Here is a 24,677-nt window from a genome sequence, read left to right as displayed (position 1 = left end):
TTTGTTAGTTTTTGTACAAAATTGGAAATATACTGCCTTAAAATATCTGCAAGGTCTCAGCTATTTTAGGCTTTAATTACAACTTGAACTTTTATGGGTTTTCCAGAACAATCATCAATTCGGAATGATGGTTATAAGCAAAATCTCCATAACGCATACCAAACCAAAGATCATCAATCCATAATCGACGCTGGCGGGATGTGTCCGCTTCTCAACCAATAAGCTGCTGTTGGTGTCACAGGACTTCGAACATTCTTCACTGAGTTTCTTCACTACAGTCTGCATTTAGCGGCAACTGTTCTGTCTTCTGGCAATGTTAGTCTAGTTTTTTTCAGATTGTTGTCCATGATTTTGGTCCATGGCTTTTTTGGCTGTTCATTGTATATTTCATCCAAAAATCGATATCGATCCACAGAATTCTGCGAGGAATTTCTTCACTTTTCACTCCACATATCCAAACTAATAAAGTCTGCGTCTCTGAACTTGTTCCTCAAGTATTAACTGATTGTTGCAACTTAGACGAATGCCTTTATTTCTAAGAAGAAGACTGTATCTGTGTTCAAGTCTCGGAGTCATACAAAAAGATTAGCGAGATCATTTGGCTTAGATTCACTAGTAAATTTTTTCAATAAATAACAACGTTCAAGTAATAGCTGAAAATATGCCATCGGACACTTAATGACAGATTCGAACTAGTTATTTAATGTACAAACATGTTCCCGTATACTTTTTTATTTTTGTATCAACAAATTAATCTGTGTCTCTTGTTAAATAAATCTTCTCGTCTGTTTTATTTCCCTTCAAAATTCTTCGGGCCAGCATTTTTTTGCTCAGACTAAGGTTTCTTGGTTAATAGTTCAGAATATTTTCTGCTTTCTGCAGTCTAGCCTTACTATCATCATTACTAAGTAGTGATTCCTTCTTGTTCCTGCTCCACGTCTTTTGTGTTTTTAAATAAACGAATATATCATAACAGTGCTTCTAAAATATAGCATGAGGAATACTTTTCTTCAAATATAAATTATTCGTATGTTTTTTGTTTTGTTACAAAATACTAAACTATAATACAAAATCCAACAAATATTTTGTAATTTAATTTGCAATTATACTTTATTTATCTATAAATCATAATAAATAACGCAAGTACCTTTTACAATATCTTTTATACACAAAATTGCTGTTATCTTATCATAATGAGAAATTAATTATATAAAGGGTTGTTGTTCTTGATAAGCTTGATTCGCTTAAGATGTTTCGTATAATATATATATTCTTCGTTTCCGTACTATTTCACCAATTCCTCCAGGATACTTGTCCGGATACTGTGATTACAAACTTGCATCAGCAAAATTGTACAAATCAGTCTACAAGTGATATCTCTTACTACCTGAATAAAACTGACTGCATTCCAAAGTGTCTTCCTTATTCTAACGGTAAGAAAATGTGATGCGAATAGTATATAGGTTGATTTTTGAATAAAGCGATTTTTAGAAAATCAAACCTCGAGCTGTCATGTTAATCGGAACATTTGCCTGCCAGGATATCAATGTGAGAAACGTTGTGGTCTCGATGGTAATGCATTATTTGTTTCATATTTTGAGTTTATGGAGATATTAAACGTGCCTTTTATATTTCGGGTTTCTTGGGATAAACGAGTGTTGCAATTTTTTTAAGCTATTATCGAGGATTAACTCGGCCTCATCAAAAAGTATCTTCTAGAATACTAAAGCGTAAATGGGCTTTGTTATCTGTATTCAATATCTGTTATCAAATATAACGTGTTGGGAAAAAGTTAGTAAATGATATATAAGGAAAAGTAGTTTTCTTCTAAAACTACAATTCTGTTACGGTAAAACTTATGAGATTTCTGGATAAAAACCTGAGATTTTGAAGAGACAGTAACAAATAGTAGTCTAACGAGACAAGGTCCATGCTGTAGGTTCAAAAGCTGTCTAGCTGGACTATCTCCTTCAATTTTTGCAGTGTCACTGAAGACTTGTTTAAACTAGCCTTGTTATGGCGCTTTTAACAACAACACTTTTTTATTAATAATAACTTCTGGCGGTTGTAGCCGTATGTTTAAATTATATTAACTGTCGACAGTACAGAGTTAAGTTAATGGTTTTGACCAAGTTCGAGCAGTTCGTGATGAGCAATTTCTTTCAAATACTGTCAAACAGACAATATTATATTTGTTGATGTTAATGCAAGTTTTACAACGGTTTGCAAAATTTTTCCGAGATTCAAGGATGATAGTCCTTGCATATTATTGTAGCACGTGAGCCCCTTTTCTATTTTTCTATTTGTACACTGTCAATCTGGATATTTATTACATGGGACTCTCCCATCACCATGGCTTCTATTTTGCTTTTATCACTCTATATACTTCTAAATCAATGCTACGTCTATCTAAGATTTTCTGTTGGTTTTCAGTAATTATTATAATATCAGCAGCAAACGGCCCTATTAATTCTAAAACGATATTTGTTTTTTTCCATATTTTTATACCCTTTTTCTAATAAAAATCTATCATTTCATGCGTTATATGGTTATTATTAGATGCCTTATAAAAATTCTTTAGGTTTTCTTGACTGTTTGTTTTTATCTTTCTCCAAATTGCAACCAATTATCTTTTTTTGCTTCTTCTATTATTCGTTGTAGTCTTGGTCTACTATTTTTGTATATATATGGTAATTTTTGGATTAACGTTTCATTCAGAGAGTGTCTTTTTCTAGGTTTGTCGTCTTCTGCTTTATTCCCATTCTTATATCTTTCGATAAATATGCTGTTTGTTTTGGTTTAAGCTTTTTAAGTACAGTTGTTTGTTATCAGTATTGTTTCTCCGCACAATTTATTGTTTCACAGTTCTGTTCTTTTGTAACTTATTAGTTCTTATATTTTCTAACTGTGTACCCCTCCTGTAAGTTTCTCCTTATTACCACTCTACTAGGTAGTAATCGTTTCCTTGTTCTGCTACATTTATCATCATTCTGTCCACAATCATGCTATTTTTAAATAAATCTAAATGTTTTAAAATTGTTAAATATAATATGAACAATATTTTATTTCAAATATTTATGTGCTTTATTTCATTTCAAAATTCTGAACTACAAACTACAAAAATACCCTTTGTAACTTAATTTATAATTATACTTTGTTTATCTACGAATGATACTGAATAATGTAAGTACCCTTTACAGTATCATTTAAATACAGAATTTCCGTTATCTAATCAAAATGTGAAATTAATTTTATAAAGAGTTGTTGCTGTCGATGAAGTTGATTCGCCAAAGATGTTCCGTTTATTTTATATTAGCCTCGTATCCGTGCTTTTTCATCAGTTCCTCCAGGAGAACTGTCCCGATATTGTGATTACGAGTTTGCATCAAAAAAATTGTACATCTCAATCTACGCGCAATAACTCTTACTATCTGAATAAAACTGATTGTATTCCAAAGTGTCTTCCTTTTCCTAACGGTAAGAAAAGCGATTAAAGTATTGCATGAATTTGAGTAAAGTGATTTTTAGAAAATCTAACCTTGGACTGTAATATTAATCCAAATATTTGCCTACCAGGATATCAGTGTGAGAAACGTTGTGGTTCCGAAGGTAATGAAATATTGGAAAATGTTTTTATATGTCTGGATAGTGGTAGTTGCTATTTTTTGTAACTCTCACACAGCAACACTCGACCGGTCACGATTTATTAGAATAACACCTCAATAAAAAGTATCTGAATTCTATTCATATCTAATATTATAAATTGGGCGAAAATCAATAAATAGTATATAAGGCAGAATCTGATGAACCATAGTTCCGTCACTGTGGAATTTCTGAAAATTGTAGACAAAAACTTAATCAATATTTTTCACACGACTCTTTTTGTTTAGCTTTCAAGTGGCAGTGAGTTTAAGAGAATTTTGAGGAAGTCAGATGCACTTACAATGAGAAAGTAAATCCAATAAAGTACTCACGAGACACGCCACACAAGATTCAATACACAATACGTGCATTTCCATTTGCAAAACACAAAGCCCATTAAATGAATACCCAAAATATTCTGTCGGTTTTTACCTTTCAAACGTTCTCTATATTACTGCACTGAATAAAACTCTCAATACAAATGAAAGTCAGTGCTTTTCAATGCGTTTAATGTATGAATGTAATATCTTGCAAAATATCTATAAAGAGAATTTATCAAAAAAATAACTGTTATAGTTTGGTAAACTGTATGTTGTGTATTTTATACTAATGTGTTAACTTATTATATCTAAATTTATTCACTATGAACCACCATTTTAACTATCGTGAAATAAATCTTTAAAACGTAAGCAAGAACTTGTATCCTAAAATTATTGCTCAATATATAAACATATAAAGAAGATTTCAATAAATCAATTAATATAATGCAATTATGTTATTGCAGAACCACTTGGACAGTATTCTTGCAACTCTGATGATGATTGCATCAATATACCTCATTCTAACTGCCTAGATTTCTGTGTATTATCCACAATCAGTGCTGGAGGTAAGTGTTTAAAATATACTTGTATGAAACCACACATCTCTCAATAAGTGCCCGGTCTAAAGATTATGGTCTAAGAGGATTAAATAGGATTAAATTCATAATAATATGGAATACTTCTTTTGCTATAGAACTGATAGTTTTGGATCCACTCAAATGGTGATCTTTTGAATTGTGTTATGCGGTTGTAATAATCATGTTTCATCCATTGTCACATATCAACGCATGAACCAAGAATAGTCAATTAACCATTTGAATGGTCACCGATTTGTTAGTTTTTGTGCAAAATTGGAAATATACTGCCTTCAAATATCTGCAAGGTCTCAGCTATTTTATTCTTTAATTACAACTTGAACTTTTATTTTTATGCTATTGCCGCCTACCAAACCAAAGATCATCAATTCATAATCGACGCTGGCGGGGTGTGTCCGCTTCTCAACCAATAAGCTGCTGTTGGTGTCACAGGACTTCGAACATTCTTCACTGAGTCTCTTCACTACAGTCTGCATTTAGCCCCAGCTGTTCTGTCTTCGGACAATGTTAGTCTAGTTTTTTTCAGATTGTTTTCTATGATTTTGGTCCATGTCTTTTTTGCTGTTCGTTGTATCTTTCATCCAAAAATCGATATCGATCCACAGAATTCTGCGAGGAATTTCTTCACTTTTTACTCCACATATCCAAGCTAATAAAATCTGCGTCTCTGAACTTGTTCCTCAACTATTAACTGATTGTCGCAACTTAGACGAATGGCTTTATTTCTAAGAAGAAGACTGTAGCTGTGTTCAAGTCTCGGAGTCATACAAAAAGATTAGCGAGATAATTTGGCTTAGATTCACTAGTAAATTTTTTCAATAAATCACAACGTTCAAGTAATACCTGAAAATATGCCATCGAACACTTAATGAGAGATACATTATATAAAAATGTGAATAAAATATTTCCTAAATTGTAGTGCACTGTATGGCTTACCATTTAAATACCCCCGAATTTGCTGATAATTATTTTACGGCCGAAAAGTTTAAGCCTGAATGTGATGATAACGGTGAATGGGTAGCAAAACAATGTAAAGGAGGTGTCAACGGACGGTACGTATTCTATTCGCTCTATTTGTTAATTAACAATAATTTACTGTTACTTATGACATAGCTGCATTGCTTTTAAATGGAATTTTTTAGAGATGAATGTTAAAACAGCAATACTCTTTTCATTTGAACCTATTTATTAATACTGTGGGATAATTGATCTGAAGATCAGGTGTAAATTGAGAAGTTTATTTCGAAAATCTCGTTTTTTCGAATTAGAATTTTTATACGGTACACCATGTGCTGGAAGTATTACGTAGGTCAAAATATAATCCACAGCCATGATACACATTTTTCGATAAATTGTTGATTTAATACATTAACACAGTAAACTTTTCCCCACAGATGACCCATTATAGTTTCCAATTTTTCCATATGTTGTACTAATATTACCGAAAATGTGTCACAGTATTTAGTTGTCATATAAAAATATAGGGTTTTGATTATCCAGACAACAATCTCTCTGTATCTTCTGTCACTGTTATACCACATTTGTCGTAATATCTTCACCAAATTCATCTCTAATATGATATGCGACTTTCGATGATTTAAATTGGTTCTTAAACGAGTGAATAAAATCTGACTATTTACTATTCATATATATTTTTTAAAATGTATATACGATTGATATGAACTATTCATGGATGATTGAATGTCCTGCAAATATAAGATAACTAATGAGATACTGAAAAATTGTAATACAAATTATTCAACAATCTACTAATGATAGATAGGATGGACAGAATATTAAGTTTAATACAAAATTAGAATATTTATTTGCTAATAAAATGTCCAGTCCCCAGTTGCTTTTAAAATATCAGCATGTCTTCACGGAATAAATTCGCAGAGCGTCTAAATAGTTTCGATGGAATGTTGTCCTATTCTTGTATCATTCACTAGCTGCTTCAATGATCTTGTAGATGTACTCCTTATTTTCTGATTTAAATATCCCCATAAACGGTTGAATTATCTTAAGATGTTACGAATGTGCTAGCCAGGGAAGATATTTAATGATATTTTGGTGCTTTTTAAACCTGAAAAAGACTGAACTGCCTTCTCGAAATATGGTAGTGCTGTCAGTAATATGCTAGTCTTTCAATGTGCAAGCCATTTCATCCAAAGAGAGGTGAATAAGAGGACCAGCTGATGACCACCTAATTTGGTGGATAAATTGGTTACATATACCAATGTTGAATTTTCTTCAAGAACAGTACCTTAGAGGTATCTATCAGTTTCATATACAAGCAAATCAATATCATAACAAATGGTAATTGGTGTATAATTTTTTTTGATATTTAGTATTTAATGAATCTTGTTCTAACAGGATAGATGATCAATGTACAATATTATCTGGCTATATTTAGACATTTCCCAAATTTAAAACTGAAACTAAGAGAACAACTAGTATATATGTTTGCAGAAAATGCGGCGTATTTGATAGTCATGAACTAAAATTTAATAACTCAGTGATAATTGTATGTTTCATTCGACAATTCTCAGAACTGTTTTAACATAAAATATTATTACATCTTTATAGGTATATCAAATACGGCAGAATTTTCATTGGTAAACAGATAAAGATAAGAAACATATACAGGTCCTATTATAAAAGATGACGCATTGTTTATAGTACTAATATTAGTAAGAAAACATTATCGGCGTTATCATTTTCTCCTTTTCACATATTATATTAATGACATTTCGATTACCAATTGATTACATCAATTTGAACGCGCCGTGACACTAACATGAAACAACTAATGTCGGCACCTTTTGTGTCGCGATATGTTGATTTCGTAAAAGAACATTTTAGAATCGGTTTAAAATGACACTTTGAAGATTTTTCACTCAATCGACCCCAAATCCTCAATCAAGAGGATGATCATATAATTGCTTGAGAGATTAATAAATAATGTGTCACCTACAACTATTCTACGCGGGTCGCTATTTATATTTCGGGAATTGGCAACACTGTTATCATGTGAGTCCGTCTGAACCAAGTGGTTCCATTGTAAAGTTTGACATTTTTGACGATATACGTACTCAGAACATTTTGTCACACGGACGTTATTTGCTCTTTTATATTTAGTTGAAAGTTTCGTCTCGGCAAAAAATGGAACTGAATCATGAACATTTTCTTTCGATGATTTTTTACGATTTTCGACGTGGATTATCACAACAAGAGTGCATCAATCAACTTAATTTGACTTTTGACGAAGAAGTTCCATCAAAAACCACCGTGTATCACTGGTTTAGTGAATTCAATCGTGGTCGTAGTTCGCTGTCCGATGACTTTCGTGAAGGTCGTCCAAAATCGGCTGTTCAAAAGCATCGATGCTGTGTGCGAAATGATTAAACAAGATCGTCATGTCAACTATTATAAGATTGAGGCATCCCTAAGCAATAATTCCACCGGCATATATGCTATTTTACATGAACACTTAGCTGTGCGAAAGTTATGTTCGTGTTGGATCCCACACAATTTAACAATTGGCTCGTGTCGATTGGTGCAAAGAAATGCTTAAGAAATTCAATCGCGGTGCTTCGAAAGAGGTTTGTAAAATCGTGACAGGTGACGAATCGTGAATATATTCATATGAGCCCGAAAGTGAGCCGCAATTGACTGTATGGGTGTTCCAAGGTGAACCAAATCCAGCAAAAGTTGTTCGCGCATGAAGCACTTCAAAGAAAATGGTGGCCTGTTTCTTCGGGAAAACTGGTCATATTGCAACAGTGTCTCTAGAGGATCGTAGAACAGTAAATTTTGATTAGTACACAATTATCTGTTTGCCATAAGTCCTCGGTGAAATAAGGAAAGCAAACAAGAGAGGCCGGATTGTTCTTCATCATGACAATGATGAGCTCTCATACATCGGCTCAAAAGACTATTTGAGCACTCAAAACATCGAATTCATGGATCATCCGCCGTACAGCTCTGATCTGGCACCCAATGACTTCTTTTTGTTCCCATCCGGAATGGTATAAATGCTTTGAAAGTTGGTTTAAGCGTATGCAAAAGTGTATCGATCATCGTGGCGAGTACTTTGAAAAACAATTAAAATATATTCGCAGCTTAACTATTTGTTTATTTTTTCCTATTCCCGAAATATAAATAGTGATCCTCGTATTGACTTGAAATGTTTTGGAATCAGTGTTATCTATGCTACATGAGATATTCAATTAACGGTCAGCCTGCGGAAAAATTAGTTTCGGTTTTTCATAATAAATAGATTTAATGTAACAAATCATACTAGAGCCTATTTTATATAGCAGATTACCTTGTGCTTTGGAACGGGTGACTCCAGAAGATTATATTTTCCATTTTAATTTCCGAAAAGGGAGAAATCCAGCACCATCTAATCGAAAAGTCTATTCTAACAGTGTTTAAGTAAACGCCAGTATCAGAATTGGTTTACTTTTTTTATGCTATAATATATAATTGAATAAAAATCACGTTTTCCGCAACACGCTTTTACTTCTACGTTGCTGTGATTTAGCAACCTTATTTCATGTTTTAAGGCGTAATATTGGATAATTAACGATAAGCATTGGTAACTAATCATAGAACATGTATTGGATGAGTTGAATTACCAGTTTAAATAGTTTTAAGTGTTGAGATGTCCCTTCATGCGAGACTATACATTTTCTGTCAAAGATATATGATTTTATCAGTCGACAGTAATTCCGCTGTGGTAATTTGCTCATTTTGTAGATTAATCCCAAATACCATACCCAGTTAATAGTTTGTGATATGTCCAGGAATATTGCCTGGTGGTATTTCTTTTCTTCGAATGCCTTTTCAACAACCGCTATTACTCTGTGCAGTTGGTCGATTATCCAGTGGTGATTTCGTGAATCAAAACTAGAAAGCTGGTATTTCACTAAATGATTTAACAGGTTTTAACAGCAGTTTCTCAAATAAGTTTAAAATCGCAGGTATATAAAGATATGACAATTAAATTAAATTAATAAAGTATTTATTACCAAAAAATTATAAAATCAGCACGTCAGCAATCAGTATCTTTTTAGTAATATCAACACATATTAACAACAATTTCAGATGCATGTGCTACAGTGCAACTGGTGTGCGACTTTTTGGTGAAGCTCTCTACAGTAACGCTGAAAATATGACATGTGGTACGTACGATCTTAACGTTATATCAGCTCTTAATGTTAATATGACTAATTCAGCTTGTAGTAGGAGGAGAAATGACTTAGAGTCGAGCGGTCGTACAATGGTGACGTTGCATTGTGACAGCATGGGCAATTATGAACCCCTACAGTGCGACACGGAGAAGAATATATGCTGGTGTGCCGAATCGAAGACAGGGAAATTAACTTCACCGGTTGTACCAGAAGTAGCAAAAATTAAGCTACCGTGTTGTAAGATAAACTTGTTTCCTACAAATTAAACATTCTCATATCGGGATTACTACTATCGGGATTACTACTTTTATATTAATCTCTTAGAATTTCAACAATCTGCCTGAGAGCAATAAGTGTTATTATATGATTTTCATTATGTAATGTAACTATCCTGACATGTAGAAGATCGCTTCAGTATGTGATCTGCTATATAAACTTATAATCTAAATCATATTCTAGATACTATTCTTACTTATAGTAAGCTCTATCCTAACTTATTCTGAAGGCTATTCTACCTTATTCTAGAGTTTATTATATCTCACTCTATGTGTTTATTAATCAGTTCAAATGGTAGTTTGCGTTTGGTCCTATGCACTTCACTATCATCACGCACATCTAACTCTTTGGCAAGTGCATTAGGATGCACTAGCATGACCCTTCGAATCACACTCGTTATGGGTTCTAAGGGGATATCGCGCTGAATCAGTTTGTTGGAGACGTAATATGGGCTAAGGACAATGACTCATAATACATTTTTCTGGAACCTCTGAAGGATAGCTATGTTAGATTTGCTAGTAGTGTCCTACAGTTCAATACTATAGGTTCAGATGGGACTAAGTATTGACTTATACAGCAAAACCTTATTATCTAATGATAATTTAGTTTACAGCCTATCAGCCAATACATTTGGTTTAGTTTAAGCCCAAGCTGTTTTTGTTTTTCCATGTCAGACGTCGACCAAAATGCATACCCAGATGGTTTACGTTGTCTGCTTGCGGGAGTTCACAATTATTCGTTTTTATTGAGGGACAAGTTCTTCTACAAAGGGTGAATGTCACATGGGTAGATTTTGTCTCATTTGCTTTGATACGCCACGTTTTCAACCACAACAATGGACCAAGAACACTGCCCTGCGGAACACCCGAATATATTGGATGTAGACCAGTTTATTGGTCTCCTTGTTTCACAATAAAATGTCTGTCTGTGAGATATGATTTGAGAAACTACTACTAATCGCAATTAAAGAAACAATTATGGAAATACCAATTTATATGTTAAGACTACTTTTAAACAAGATGCCGATTAAATGATTTATAATTAATGTCTCGGCCATTTTCTCACTTCACCTGATATCTTTTCCTAGATCAATATTTTGAGAACTGAAAATAGGCAGAAATTATGGTGCTTTTTCTTAATGAAGCAACACTTTTTCTTTTTCAGTATTCACTGTCAATAATTTTGCCTTTACACGAAGGCCATTACCTTGGCAGCTAAGTTTTGATTTGTGTCCGCTTTAGACGGTTTTTTGACTTTTTTGACTTAATTATTTAACACAAGATTTTTTTTGGTCGTTATAGTATATCGATGAGAAACATTACGTTTATTTTGTTTAAAATACTTTCAAATAACTGAATAATCGATGCGTTGTTTTTTTAAATGTCGTTTCATTATATCTACTGTAGCTCTTAAATTAAACAACTGAGAAATATCCTGAACATCTTTTCATATTCTCGGACGGTTCCAAGAACAATAACTACGTGAATGCAGCATTTGCATCGGTGATGTCAGAAGGACTCTCCGTTTCATCGGGTGTATTAACGGCAGAATTGTTGGCGATGTATAAGGCCCTGATCTCAATACAAGATGTGCAAGACAAACGATTAGTTATCGCCTTCGATTCAATGAGCTCCTTAAAGTGTCCCCAACCATATCTACCTTTACTCCCGCTAGGAGTACTTATCCATGAACTGACCTTTAAGTTGGAAACAAGCAACAGAACTATCACCTTTATGTGACTATCTTCTCATTTAGGATAATGGAAAATGAAAGAGCGGATTACTTAGGCAAGAAAAGGAAGGGATCACTTAGTTAAAATTTCTACTTCTTCTCTACTAGAATCTTCAGACATCTAGACTAACTCAAATGGGATCTAACAGGAAACAACAATCTTTGGAAGGTGAAAAAAAAGAGTATTGTCAAGGCCTTAACACGACTAACATCAACAGGCGCAACTTATGTTTATTCTCGCATCTTAGAATTGGTCACTGCAAACCCATTATTTTCTCAGTTTCTCATTAAAGAAGTCCACCACTGTGCGTCCAATGTGGTTCCTCACTGTCTATCAAACACATACTAATCGAATGTCGAAGATACAACTCGCAAAGACGGTTGGTCAACTTGGGAAAGGGGGCAATCTGATTAATTTTTTAACCATAAAAGGATTACTACTAGAAGAATTTTGAATTTTTTGTTTTGTTTGAATTTTTTGTATTTTGTATCCTTATCACTGTCATGGGTTGTGCGACCATTATAGTATAGCATTTATATATTTATGCATCTGTATGCTTTTACAAATTTTACTTGTCATCTTGCAACCTGTACCCTTTATCTTACACCTATATCTCTAGACTTTATATTTTGACCATGCATTTATATTGTTCTTTGCATTCTATACTTGTAATAACATTGTATACTTTAACTGTTAACTGATACTGTAAATGTAAATAAACTGTAAATATCTGTAAATAGGCCATAAATAGCTCCGCAGGTTGACGGGTCTATAATATATAAATCAATAAATAAAGTCTTAAACTAAACATGATAAAAACTAACGAATTAGGTAGACATAAAATCAAATCATCATCGTTATCATTCGGAAAATAAAACGGCAAAAATTATGGTTCTAGAATTTAAATTATTTGTTCAATTCATTTTATGTTTCCAGATAACACTAGCTCGGTAGGATCGCAATACCTCAGGCAATGCGAAAGCAAGAAATTCGCTCAGTCTCAAATAACCACAAAACTGAAAACTCACGGTGCCAAGTATATTCGGACCGATTCATTACTTTGCGATGCTGATGGTTCTTATGGAGCTTACTCAATATCATCTGGAATGTAAGAAAACAAGGGAATATTTACTTGAAATCGTCAGACATGCTATTTTATAGGGCGTATTGCGTATGGAGGGATAATAGCAAAATTGAGAATTGGTACTCAAACGTTGATTCCGATATTGGAAATTTAAATTGCAGTAAGTATCTACTATAATATAAATGAATGACTGTGATAAAGACATAGATGATAGCCTTCCAAAAGAAAGAATGCTGTATTCATAAAGAGTTTTTAGATATTCTAAAGATATATCCGATTTTTATTATATCTCATAAAAGTGTTAAATTTCTGTATTTTTTTGTATTTCTACATAATTTCTATTTATATTCTGTAGCCAACGTCATTCTTGGTCATCACTATTTGCATTTTCGATCAGGTCGCAGAGAAGGCTCTGTTTGTTACTATAATGTTCTCTTTATGTCTCTCTATCTCTGACCCCATCTGTCTTTCCCTTTCTCTCTCACTGTCCTCATCTCCAAAATCAATAATGCTATGTTATTTAAATTACTCACCTTTTCAAAGACTCCTTTTATTTTCTGTTTGTTGAATTTACAGCAGCACTAGGTGTAACAACTTTTTAAACATCGTTTTCTGTGTGGTCGTTTCTTAACCTCATGCTTCAATCGCATTAGTGGTAGACAGCAGAGAGACCCACTATTAATTTTTACAGGTTCGATAAACTCAAGAACGAACTATTCCCTTTTAATCCCATCTAATAATTATCACCGACTTTCTTGGTATCAATATTTTCCTTGTTAAATATTCTGCAGGCTTCGACTACTGTTTTTAATTTTCGATAAGCCTGCGCTGTATCTTTTGGAGTCTTCGTTCTCGAAGTTCTTTTAAGGATGCTACCTAAACGTATTAGAGTTTCATTGAGGCCTCATTGAATAAGTATTACTAGGGATAAATGTCTTCAGAGCCTATCTATCTATTAGAAAAAAAATTTTTCCTAATATTTATAATAATTTCAATTTCAAATGCACCTACAGTTGCAGATGCGTCTTCTTTGAAATTAATCATCATGAATGAAATAATTCTATAATATAGTGTAGGAATTAGTGTACGATGATAAGAAAGACTTGTGTGTTTTAGGCCTATAAATTAGTTTTAGAGATTTTTTTAATTTGAACTTTTATTGCGAAAAAATAATATAGTATGTTATATTCAAAGTATTCTCTATCGATAGCCGCTGCTTTTTCCAAACTTTCAGAGAATTTGCGGAGTTCATCTCGAAAGAACTATAAATCTTTTGAGGTCAGCCAGTAATAAACACATTTTTTGTTATCTTCATACGATATGAAGCGCTGCTTAGGACCAAGGTCTGGAGAATTCGACAGGTGTGGTACTCTGCCCCATTTCGTAAGTTTTCACTTGTTTTATGATATACGGTCGGGGGATATTATATTGAAGAATAACACTATTGTGAAATTACACGTACTCCTTTCGTTTTTGGTGCTTTATTTGTAGTCGTTCCCCATTAATAGTTTCATTAAATTTTTGGAGGTTCATAGTATAATACACCAAATACAGAACATTGGCTTGGAGCTTTAAATTATCGCAATGGTTACACTTTATGGATCACCAGTAACAATACGATACAAATGCACCTCTCAAATTTTGCCGTTGAATGTCTTGATTTCATTTCATAAGGCAAAAGATATTTAAGCTCTGAAATCGTTCCCATGACCTTCAAGCGATTTAAAATGATTTCTTGTGTATCTACCAATAATTCTGCTTATTCATATTACATTTTACATGGATCATCATCAAGTAATGCCTTTAAGATCCTCGTCTTCAAGTTTTTTTAATTGTCCAGATCGCTCTTTACCTTTCGTGTCAAAATACTAATTTTAAAACGTCAAAACCAGTACTCACATGTTGAACCTGATGGATCATGCTTCACATTCGCTTAAAACTTCCCGCAAACTACGTAAGTTACAGGGCACAAAATCAATACTCTGAAAAAAATTCGCATTCACCTTTCAACGAAATAAAACATACTGATAAATGAAGCCTGTTAGTGAGGCTTCAATACGAATTTGATTACAAGTGTACCCGATACAAGTATTATATTTCCAGTAACAGTAACAGTATCTGTAATTTATAGGCCTAATAAAACTATATATTTGCTATGTGAAAATATGGTTAATAAGGTATAGTAAATATTTCATAGACTGTGCCAGGGACTATAAAAGATATAGCCACAGCATGACATGCAGCAGCAATGGGAACTACCAGAGCTTACAGCAATATATGGACGAAGAAGGAAACTCTCTATATTACTGTGTGGACAATGATGGATTTGCAAAATCTGGCATCGTTACTAACTCATCCTCTTTAAACTGTTCTAATATATATTAAGACCTAACATTTAATTTGTTTACTTTTAATTAAATTAATCATTACATTTAACATTAGGATTTATATTTTATACAAATAATGTCATGTGTGTGTTTAACGAATTCACCGAGTATTTTGTTTAATGAGTACTTAGAAAGTTAAAATATAGATTAAGCCATTATTGACGTCTGCCGGAATAGTCTAACCAATAAAACAGCCAGTGCACTTCATCAAAATTTATGACGTCAGCAAATCGCAGTGTTGCCGCACCTAATTGGACTTCTGGTTTACGTTTGCCGGTTTATCTCTAAAGTTTTGAAGGTTTTTGTAGACATTTGATAAGAGGGTCGACGAGTACCAATACAAATCGAATTTTATAGATTGATTCGGACATATGTTCTGACATATCTGTCTCTTTTTAACTAGAGTAAAATAGAAGAGAAAAATGAGTTTAAAACGAATTTTATAATCTTTTGAGGTACATTTGACAGTATGTTCGACGTTATCTATGATGTGCATTGGCTGTGTTATTTTTTTTGTTCTGGCCTAAAACCGTGCGGTGGAATGCATGACCATACCTGGTCGCGGAGACTTACCCTGGAGTGACAAGTTGAACCTGGTTGTGTGGAACTCCCTCTGGGCTTACCAATACACTAAACCGAAACCGCCTCACAGTTGACCCCTGCGGATCGCTACTGCTACTGCATTAAATTTGGGGATATGGCACCCGCTGATCGGGCAACCGTTATTGGGCACGAGGGCCCGGCGATTCTATTGATTCGCGAACCTGAGTTAACATACAAGTGGATACTGTTGTATGGGGGCAAAAGTTATGACTGTAGCGACGGATGAGGTCGTTTCAGCCTGGAAAAGGGGGGGAACTTAGTGGTGACGCGGTGCTAAGCTTCCAGCATGTCGACCAGCTCGCGAACAAGCGCGTTTTCAGAAGAACTTGAACTGAGTTGTTGTTTGTGGAATGATTGAGATATGAAATGCTTGAGTGTCAGTTTCCCTATGAATATGATTATTTCTGACAAACCATGGAGCGTTTAATATTCTCCTGAGGAGCTTATTTTGGAAAACGTGAAGCCCTTTGACCTGGTTGGGTTTAACAAAGTTAAAATAGACATAGATCCGTAGAGGAGTACGGACCGAATTAACATCTTGTAAAATAAGCATTTGATGGAGATGGGAATTCTTCTAGAAGGGCAGATCAGAGAAGATAGCAGGTCTGTTATCCCCGAACCTTTTTGGATTGCTTTCTGTATTTGGGAATGCCAACCGAACCGCCGGTCGAAGTGAAGACCTAGGTACATGACGTCATCCAGCCATGGAATTTTTGTGGTGTCGATCTTAAGTTGCGAGACGCGCAGTGCGTAATGCTTCTTATGGAAAATGATGGCCTGGGTTTTCAGGGGGTTGATTCATTGGCTGTGTTATTCGTTCGACTATATATTATAGAATATTGCATTTCCACTTTCATGTCGCTTATAATAATTATTCACGATTTAGTATACAAGACAATAAATATTTAATAGTATCCACTTTTTAAATTTGATGAATATTTCTTGAAATCTTTTGTATATCAATTAATTTTATTGATATGGTCATCAGTGTTAGAAGGTTTTTTTCTTCTGTCTGGTTGGTATTTACTGATTGATTTTCAACAGCCGCTTAAACCAAGTTGAGTAATTTTTTAACTAGGATAATAATAAAGTTGTTAGGTACTTGTATATACAGACAATAGGGTGATTAAAATAAACAAAATAAATGAAATTTAACGTCAAATTTGGCAGACAATATTAACAATGTGATGTTCATCTCGATATTATGTGTATCGTAACATAACAAAAATTATAAGTAAACGTTTAAAATGGTCTTTTCAACATGTCCTAATTAAATAGGAAGGGGAATTATAAAATAATATAAACATCTGATACATATATAACGTTTATTTTTTAATTTTAGTATTAATATATCAGAACTTATTAATGAAATAACAGGGTGATAAAGTAATATGAACAGGATTACTCATTGCTTATTTTTACTTGATATTGATTGATCACACATTCTTAATTATTTAAAACAATATATTATTTTAAACAATATTCCACAAACGCAATTGTTTTCTTGACAAATCCGAGAGCTAAAACTAAAATAATCCATGTATTAATAATACATCGAGTCAGTGACATATCAAATTGCCGATAAGAGTTATCAATGTTATCTAATCAGGACTGTTAATACAGGGAAACAAACGTAAAATAATCCGGCAGATTTCAGACGAGATCCTTTCGATAATTATGTCTCGTGTTTTGCGTCTTTGTGTCTTGTACATCCTTTTCCGGTTGTCTAGAGAGCAAGACTGTCCATCCACGGTGGTCACCAATTTTCATCAGAAAAATTGCACCGATCAGGCTACGACTGATGTGGCTTATTACTTGGATAGGAGTGGTTGCATTCCAAAGTGTGCTGAATATCCAACAGGTAAGGAAAATATCTAACTAGAAGAAATAACAGTTTATATCAAGGAAATTGATTTTCAGTTGTTCAAGATAGTCAGTGTACCACCAATCCAAACATTTGCATAGCAGGATATAGCTGTGAAAATCGCTGTGGCACAAAATGTAACTATTGATGTAAATTAGATTGATGTAAAGTAGTGAATTTTTTTTTTACAAAATATTGCTTGACGGTTTATGTATACATAAAAGTATTCTAAATAATAGGTTAGTGAAACGGGTCTAAGACAGTGCGTCCTATAACAAATGAGAGTGTAATGGGACCAGTGTGGTAACGACAAAATTTTCCTTTTCAAGAGCAAGATCTTCTTCATAACATCATGGTCTGATCAATTTCACAAACAAGTCTATCCAAGGCTCTACTGATTATCAAGATTCAAATTCCATCATCTAAAGGCACAAATGCGTTATTCTAAAAATTGCAGTGCGCAAACTCACTGTAAACTTAGCCCTATATTCTAGAAACATTTTTTAACCGACTTCGAAAAATAAGGAGGTTCTATATCTGGCCGTATATTTTTTTTTGATGTATGTTCACCGATTTGTCCGTCAATTATGGATGGATTTTCAAAAATTATTTTTTATTCGAATTAGTACACTTCCGAAGTCCCACTGGAACCAAATCCTGATCTCCTGGGAGGAAGGGGGGGGGGGATCAATAATCAATGAAAAACCTTAAATTTCAAAGGCACGTTCAGATATTTGTTTATAATTTTATTGTTGAGATGATGTGAGGAAAAATTGGAAGTAATTTAGTGTAAAAACTATTCAGTTTGCTTTTTGAGCAAACGTATTATATGAGACGTAGTAGAAACAAAGTAGTCAACTGTTTTTATGGTGTAACTAACAATGCCCAAACAATACATGACTAATAATAAAATTTTGTGACATATACACAAAATTAAATTACGAACGAAACAAATTTAATTTGTTGCTTGGCACCGACTTTAAAGTGATAAGCTGGTAGTACTTGTAGGTCAGTTGAAAATCCTATAAAATATACTGCTTATCACTAACCACCGTAAACCCTGTTGTTCTGCAATAAGGTGATATCAGCGCTTTTAGAAAAACTTTCTAGATTCCTTGGACCAGATTGAAATCTCAATTATTTTGCTCTCTCTTATTTCCATCTATGATAAATCATATTTTACATAATTCAACGTTCAATATCGATATTTTATTTATAATTCCATTGTCTATTTTGTATGGCATATCCAGTTTGCTGTCATATATTTTACGTATATTTAAGTCACTTAATTTTTTATTGTTTTTATTTGCTTACTATATCCAATTTTCTTATGCTATCCATCATTTTCACTTCGAGTGATAGATTCATCATCGTGGATATTTTGGACGATAATAGATTACACACCTTTTTAGTCGTTGAGAAATAGAAATAACCGGCGAGGTTGAAGCATATCTTAGGGCAAACTCAAATTATTCTACCAAAAATGTACTAAATAAATTAGAAGTTTGCTGGATAAATTTTTACGTTTTTGTTTTATTATTTATGATCGGAACTAATTGAATGATGTGTTAATATAAAATTACAAAATTTAAACTACTTTCGGAGACTCTCCTGTTTTAGTGACGCGACATCTACACATTAGATTTAAACGTCTTTTTCTCGAAACTTCTTTTTTCTAAACATTTGACATGATATCTGAAGTTCTACTGAACCAATTTACTTGAAATTTGGCGTAAGCTCTCCATACATTCTTCTGTCATATCAAACTAAAACTATAACAAAATTTTGCTCAAGGTTATTACTATTTTTTTTAAAAATTCTCACTTCTTCGAACTGCCGTCGTAATTTGGTACTAAGTTATATCTCCGACAATAGTTTAAATAGGGTCAAGCTTTGAAAACATGAAAACCTCTCAAGTATCTAGACTAGAACATCCCTTTATGTATTATAGTGACACTCCGCGAATACCCTTGCGAAGTGGACGAAGATTGTACGAGTTTACCAGGTGGTACTCGAGCTAAATGTTTGAAATATTGCGTAATGCCCAAAATAAATACCGGAGGTAAGTTTTAGTTAAATTATTATATACGAGGTTACGTAAAAATGATTCGCTCTTGTAGTGAACTGTATGGCTTATCATTCAAACCTTCCTGAGTTTGTTCAAAGTTATTGGACTGCTCAAAAATTCAAGCCTGTTTGCGACGATAACAGTGACTGGATAGCTAAACAATGCAAAGGCGGAGTTAACGGAAAGTATGTAAAGTGTTTTTTTAGAGAATTTTAAATAAGATCAAACTAACATAATTAGAATTTGACATTCGACAAACATTCACAATTATCTCTGCAAAATGAGATTTAATCAGTTTTATTTTTAAATTAAATATTCTTTTAAATTATTTGTTATAGCAACACTAATATTTTATTTGTTCTGCTATTTTACTATAGTTTTGTAAAATTACGAGGTACTTATTCTACGATAGACACTTTGGGCTGAACATGTCACTGTTTTTAATGTACACTTAATATTTTACTTATAACTTCACTGAACTAGATCTAATGGTTTTACTCTCTTTAAACTTATGGCTAAGCCATGTTTATCTAGGAGCTACGGAACCTCAACATTGATGTGCTGATGTAGCTTCGTTTATGTCTTTGGGCATAGTCCTTGATAAATTTATCGAAAGCTTTTACCTTCAGGTCCTTATGCAGATTATCGTTACGAATGTACCACGAAGCATCAATAATACCTTGCAGAACCTTGTATAATATTTCGTTTACTTTGTCAGGTACAATCGCAGAATTCAACGTCATCAGTACACACTGACTTCAACACTTGCTGGTGAAGCAAAAGTTTATTATACTGACATCGCTGAATATCTACCCAATAACCAGTACTTTTTTTGTATTTTAGCTTGAATTCTTCGTTTTTTTTAAGACGTGGCTTCCATGAGTTTAACACCAAGAAATGTGTTTAGATATTGCTTATATATCCATACCGGTCTACTTGCTTATTTATATATAGTAGCTTATGCTTGGTTCTTTTGTTGGTGGTTGTTGGATAAAATTTTTTATTTCAAAATAATCTGCACAGGAACACATGCTATAATTTTTAGTTTTATAATTTTTAATTAATTTTGAATTATTTCTTAATTTGAACTTGTAGCCATATATTTCTTGTTCGATAGGGGAAGACAAATGATCTGCGAATATATACATATTATGTCATTCAATTTAATTATCGATGTAGGTTTTAATGAAGCTGTTCCACTTTGGGGCCATAACCAAGGAATCTCGATGTAGGAGCTCATAAGAGATGCCCTTAAGTTTATCAGTATTTACTTTAAAAAATAGTTTTCGCTCTAGAGCAGAATCCATTAAAAAAATTCGTTCTACTTAGCAAAAACGCTGCCTAACCCTACAAGTTAGATCAAATTAATGTACTACAGTATTGTACACCATAAAAAGGTCTACAAAAAAGTCCGCGATGGTATATGTTTATCTTTTAGGGATAACCCACATTAACCATTTTTATTGTTTACTTTTTACGTGAGAAAATGGCTTATTTACGAAGCTATTTTAAGCAATACGGCATTAATCCTTATCGAATTAAGTACCTTAAATACAGTGTGCAATTAATATAGATCCATATGGTTCCTTACAGCATGTAAATTAAACAAATATTTTCGGAGATATTACAAATTTAAAATTTGTGTTTAAAAATGTGTAATGTAATAAAAATTGTATGAATTTAGATATTCCAAAGATAGCAGGAAATCTTCATAGTAAGTATAGGGGTAGAGGTATAGAGGTATAGAAGTATTCTAAGTATAGAGAATTGTTTTACTCCAAATTTAATGCGTGCAGGCCAAGGGCAGTAATGAATGAACCAAAAATACTGGATCGATTTTAATCATGTTTTCATTGAGTGACATAGGCATATATATTTTATGTCCGTGCAAAGTCGGAGCGGGCCGCTATGTTTTTATATACAACGTTCATATTTTTTCTGTAGTGTATTTAATTTAGTATCAGCATTGCACCCGTGCGAAGCCGGGGCGGGTCGCTAGTCAAAATTATAAAAATCAAATCTCAAATATTATAAAAATTAAATATAGAAAAAAACAAACATAACCTAAGATGTCCTGCACGTTTTTCGATCGAAAGAAAGTAGATCTGCCAATTGTTCTTGATATTTTTCTCCGGTAATCTTCTACCTAGTCTAGACTTCTCCACTAGATGCTCAGTCAGAACTTGGTTATGAATGCGACTTATGAACTTCAATTCTGTTTCTATATCTTGCCCCGTTTTATATTGACCATGATACCTAATTGAAAAGCTTCACCATAACTCATTTATTTTCAGGTGTATCTGTTATAGTGCGACTGGTGTAAGGCTTTTCGGCGAAGCTCTATACACGAAATCAGAAAATATGACATGCGGTATGTCTACTTTCAATGCCAGTTATACTTTTAATGTTCATTAAAATTCAATCAGCTTGTAGCAGAAGGAAAAACGATTTGGAGTCGAGTGGTCGTACCATAGTGACGTTGCACTGTGACAGCATGGGTAATTATGAGGCTCTGCAGTGCGACATGGAGAAGGAAATATGCTGGTGCGCCGAGTCCAAAACTGGCGCACTGACAGCTCCCGCAGTGCCGGAAAAAGCAAAAGCAAAACTACCATGTTGTAAGTTGATGTTATCATATTAATAACATCAGTTAAATATTTATACATATTTAACTGATGTAAAATACACATATATTTTTAAAATACCACATATTTTTTATAAAATTAAGTTGACCTGTCATGCGTACATTTTCTCAGTGTTGGTGCATTCATTTAGAATTGCTTGCATATTTTTACCCAATAATGTTTTGGATTAATTTCAGAACCAAATGTACTCATATTGATATATACATATTTGGAAATAATTATTTAAAAGCAGGTTTATTTGGATTTACCCAATCAATCAAAGAAGGTTGTATTTTAATATCTAATCTTATAATATTTATATTCGCATTCTTATATATATATATATATATATATATATATATATATATATATATATATATATATATATATATATATATATATATATATAATTTTACAACAGTCTTGATAGTTACAGTACTAAAACATAAATATTAACTAAAATAACTCATAAGCTCATGCTCATGTAGCTCAAGAAGAAATAGTTGGAAATGAAACAATTTCTTGTCATCAAAACTGTCTCAATCCTTGAAACATTTTCCATCAGCACAGTAATTTCACAACAACCTTGATAGTTACAGTACTAAAACATAAATATAAACTAAAATAACTCATAAGCTCATGCTCATGTAGCTCAAGAAGAAATAGTTGGGAATGAAACAATTTATTGTCATCAAAACTGTCTCAATCCTTGAAACATTTTCCATCAGCACAGTAATTTCACAACAACCTTGATAGTTACAGTACTAAAACATAAATATAAACTAAAATAACTCATAAGCTCATGCTCATGTAGCTCAAGAAGAAATAGTTGGAAATGAAACAATTTATTGTCATCAAAACTGTCTCAATCCTTGAAACATTTTCCATCAGCACAGTAATTTCACAACAACCTTGATAGTTACAGTACTAAAACATAAATATAAACTAAAATAACTCATAAACTCATGCTCATGTAGCTCAAGAAGAAATAGTTGGAAATGAAACAATTTATTGTCATCAAAACTGTCTCAATCCTTGAAACATTTTCCAACAGCACAGTCGTTATGGAACACGGCATATCTTTACCTAGAGCTATAGAATAAATACAGCTGATATTTCATGGACTAGAACTTAACAACTCTATATCTATCCATGTCAATTTCTCGTTGCGGCGAAAGACATAATCACATAATGGATTATTTCAAGCAGAAAATTGAAGCGTGCCAAACCACCCGAACATGTCTAGTGTATAAGTATTTAGTCTTAACGTAGGTTGGCTTAAGTAGTTTAATTTAATTTTAAATTATGTATTGATGCAAGTACAACAAAACAATATTAATAATTTTATTAATTATGATTGTCCTAAGCATATCTAATATAAAACGTAATAACAAAGTTAAAATATTTACATGAGACAATAAACTTTAGATCGCAAAGTACTGCTATATATTTGAAATAAATAAATTTGTAATTCGTTCTCAATCATGACCAGTTACCCACATAAAATAGTAAAATGTATCAAAACCAACCCAAATTTATTATTTATTTGCACACACATTGGACTGTTAGAAAAAAATAAAAATGAAATTATAATATAGAAATGTCTAGCTAATGTTATAGGTGTAGTAAAACTAATAGTGAATATTGTTCATGATTTTTTAAATAATTTCCAGATGTATCAACTCAGGTAGGATCACAATATCTAAGACAGTGCGAGAGCAAGAAATTTGCACAATTATTGATAACAGCAAAGCTGAAGGCTCACGGTGCCAAATACGTCCAGGCCGATACGTTACTTTGCGACGCCGATGGTAGTTATGGAGCATACTTAGTGTCCTCGGGGATGTAAGAAAACAAAACTAATATCACCTAATGTAAATATTGATTATTTTTATTCTTAGAGCATATTGTACTTGGAGAGATAACAGTAAGATTGGTACCTGGCAATCAAATATAGTCTCCAATACTGGAGGACTAAATTGCTGTAAGTATTCGGGTATTGTGTTGATGGCAAATAAATAAAATATTATATTTTTGTCACATAGATTGCGCCAGAGACTATAAGAGATATGAACACTCGATGGACTGTCAATCGAACGGAAATTACGAAAATCTTCAACATTATATGGACGAGGACCAAAACATCAAATATTATTGTGTGGACGATGACGGATTCGCCAAAACCGACCTCTTCGATTTCAGTAACATCACATGTTCAGAATATTATTAAGTGTTTTATAAACCAGACATTATTCAAAATAAAAGTGAATCTATATTTTGTAATAA

The 24,677-nt window shown here is 33.0% G+C and overlaps 2 protein-coding genes across 7 annotated transcripts; both read left to right on the top strand.

Moving 5' to 3' along the window:
- Positions 1 to 1,239: 1,239 nt before the first annotated feature.
- On the top strand, positions 1,240 to 17,593 carry LOC143201566 (uncharacterized). Of its 6 annotated transcripts, none has more exons than XM_076412738.1 (11): positions 1,293 to 1,433; positions 1,492 to 1,572; positions 3,342 to 3,477; positions 3,529 to 3,609; positions 4,427 to 4,528; positions 5,478 to 5,610; positions 9,668 to 9,744; positions 9,799 to 9,990; positions 12,698 to 12,869; positions 12,923 to 13,005; positions 17,459 to 17,593. In XM_076412738.1, exons 2-11 carry the CDS (start codon positions 1,513 to 1,515, stop codon positions 17,470 to 17,472), a joined length of 1,050 nt encoding a protein of 349 aa, XP_076268853.1. In that variant the 5' UTR covers positions 1,293 to 1,433; positions 1,492 to 1,512; the 3' UTR covers positions 17,473 to 17,593. The 6 variants fall into 6 exon arrangements, with proteins under 6 accessions (XP_076268821.1, XP_076268829.1, XP_076268853.1 ...); XM_076412697.1 differs by lacking the exon at positions 17,459 to 17,593 and adding an exon at positions 15,043 to 15,281; XM_076412729.1 differs by lacking the exon at positions 17,459 to 17,593 and adding an exon at positions 15,029 to 15,239.
- On the top strand, positions 17,513 to 24,677 carry LOC143201597 (uncharacterized). Its single transcript, XM_076412752.1, has 9 exons — positions 17,513 to 17,696; positions 17,756 to 17,836; positions 19,651 to 19,761; positions 19,820 to 19,952; positions 22,062 to 22,138; positions 22,194 to 22,385; positions 24,065 to 24,236; positions 24,293 to 24,375; positions 24,437 to 24,677. The coding sequence occupies exons 1-9, from the start codon at positions 17,513 to 17,515 to the stop codon at positions 24,619 to 24,621; spliced, it is 1,218 nt and encodes a 405-aa protein (XP_076268867.1). The 3' UTR covers positions 24,622 to 24,677.

Source organism: Rhynchophorus ferrugineus, unplaced genomic scaffold (genome assembly GCF_030347505.1).
Source record: "Rhynchophorus ferrugineus isolate W39M unplaced genomic scaffold, kcgeb_rfMv2 rfM1, whole genome shotgun sequence".
In the NCBI taxonomy this organism is placed as follows: Eukaryota; Metazoa; Arthropoda; class Insecta; order Coleoptera; family Curculionidae; genus Rhynchophorus; species Rhynchophorus ferrugineus.
Note: the sequence above shows the minus strand (reverse complement) of the source record. Positions and strands in the feature narration are given on the sequence as shown.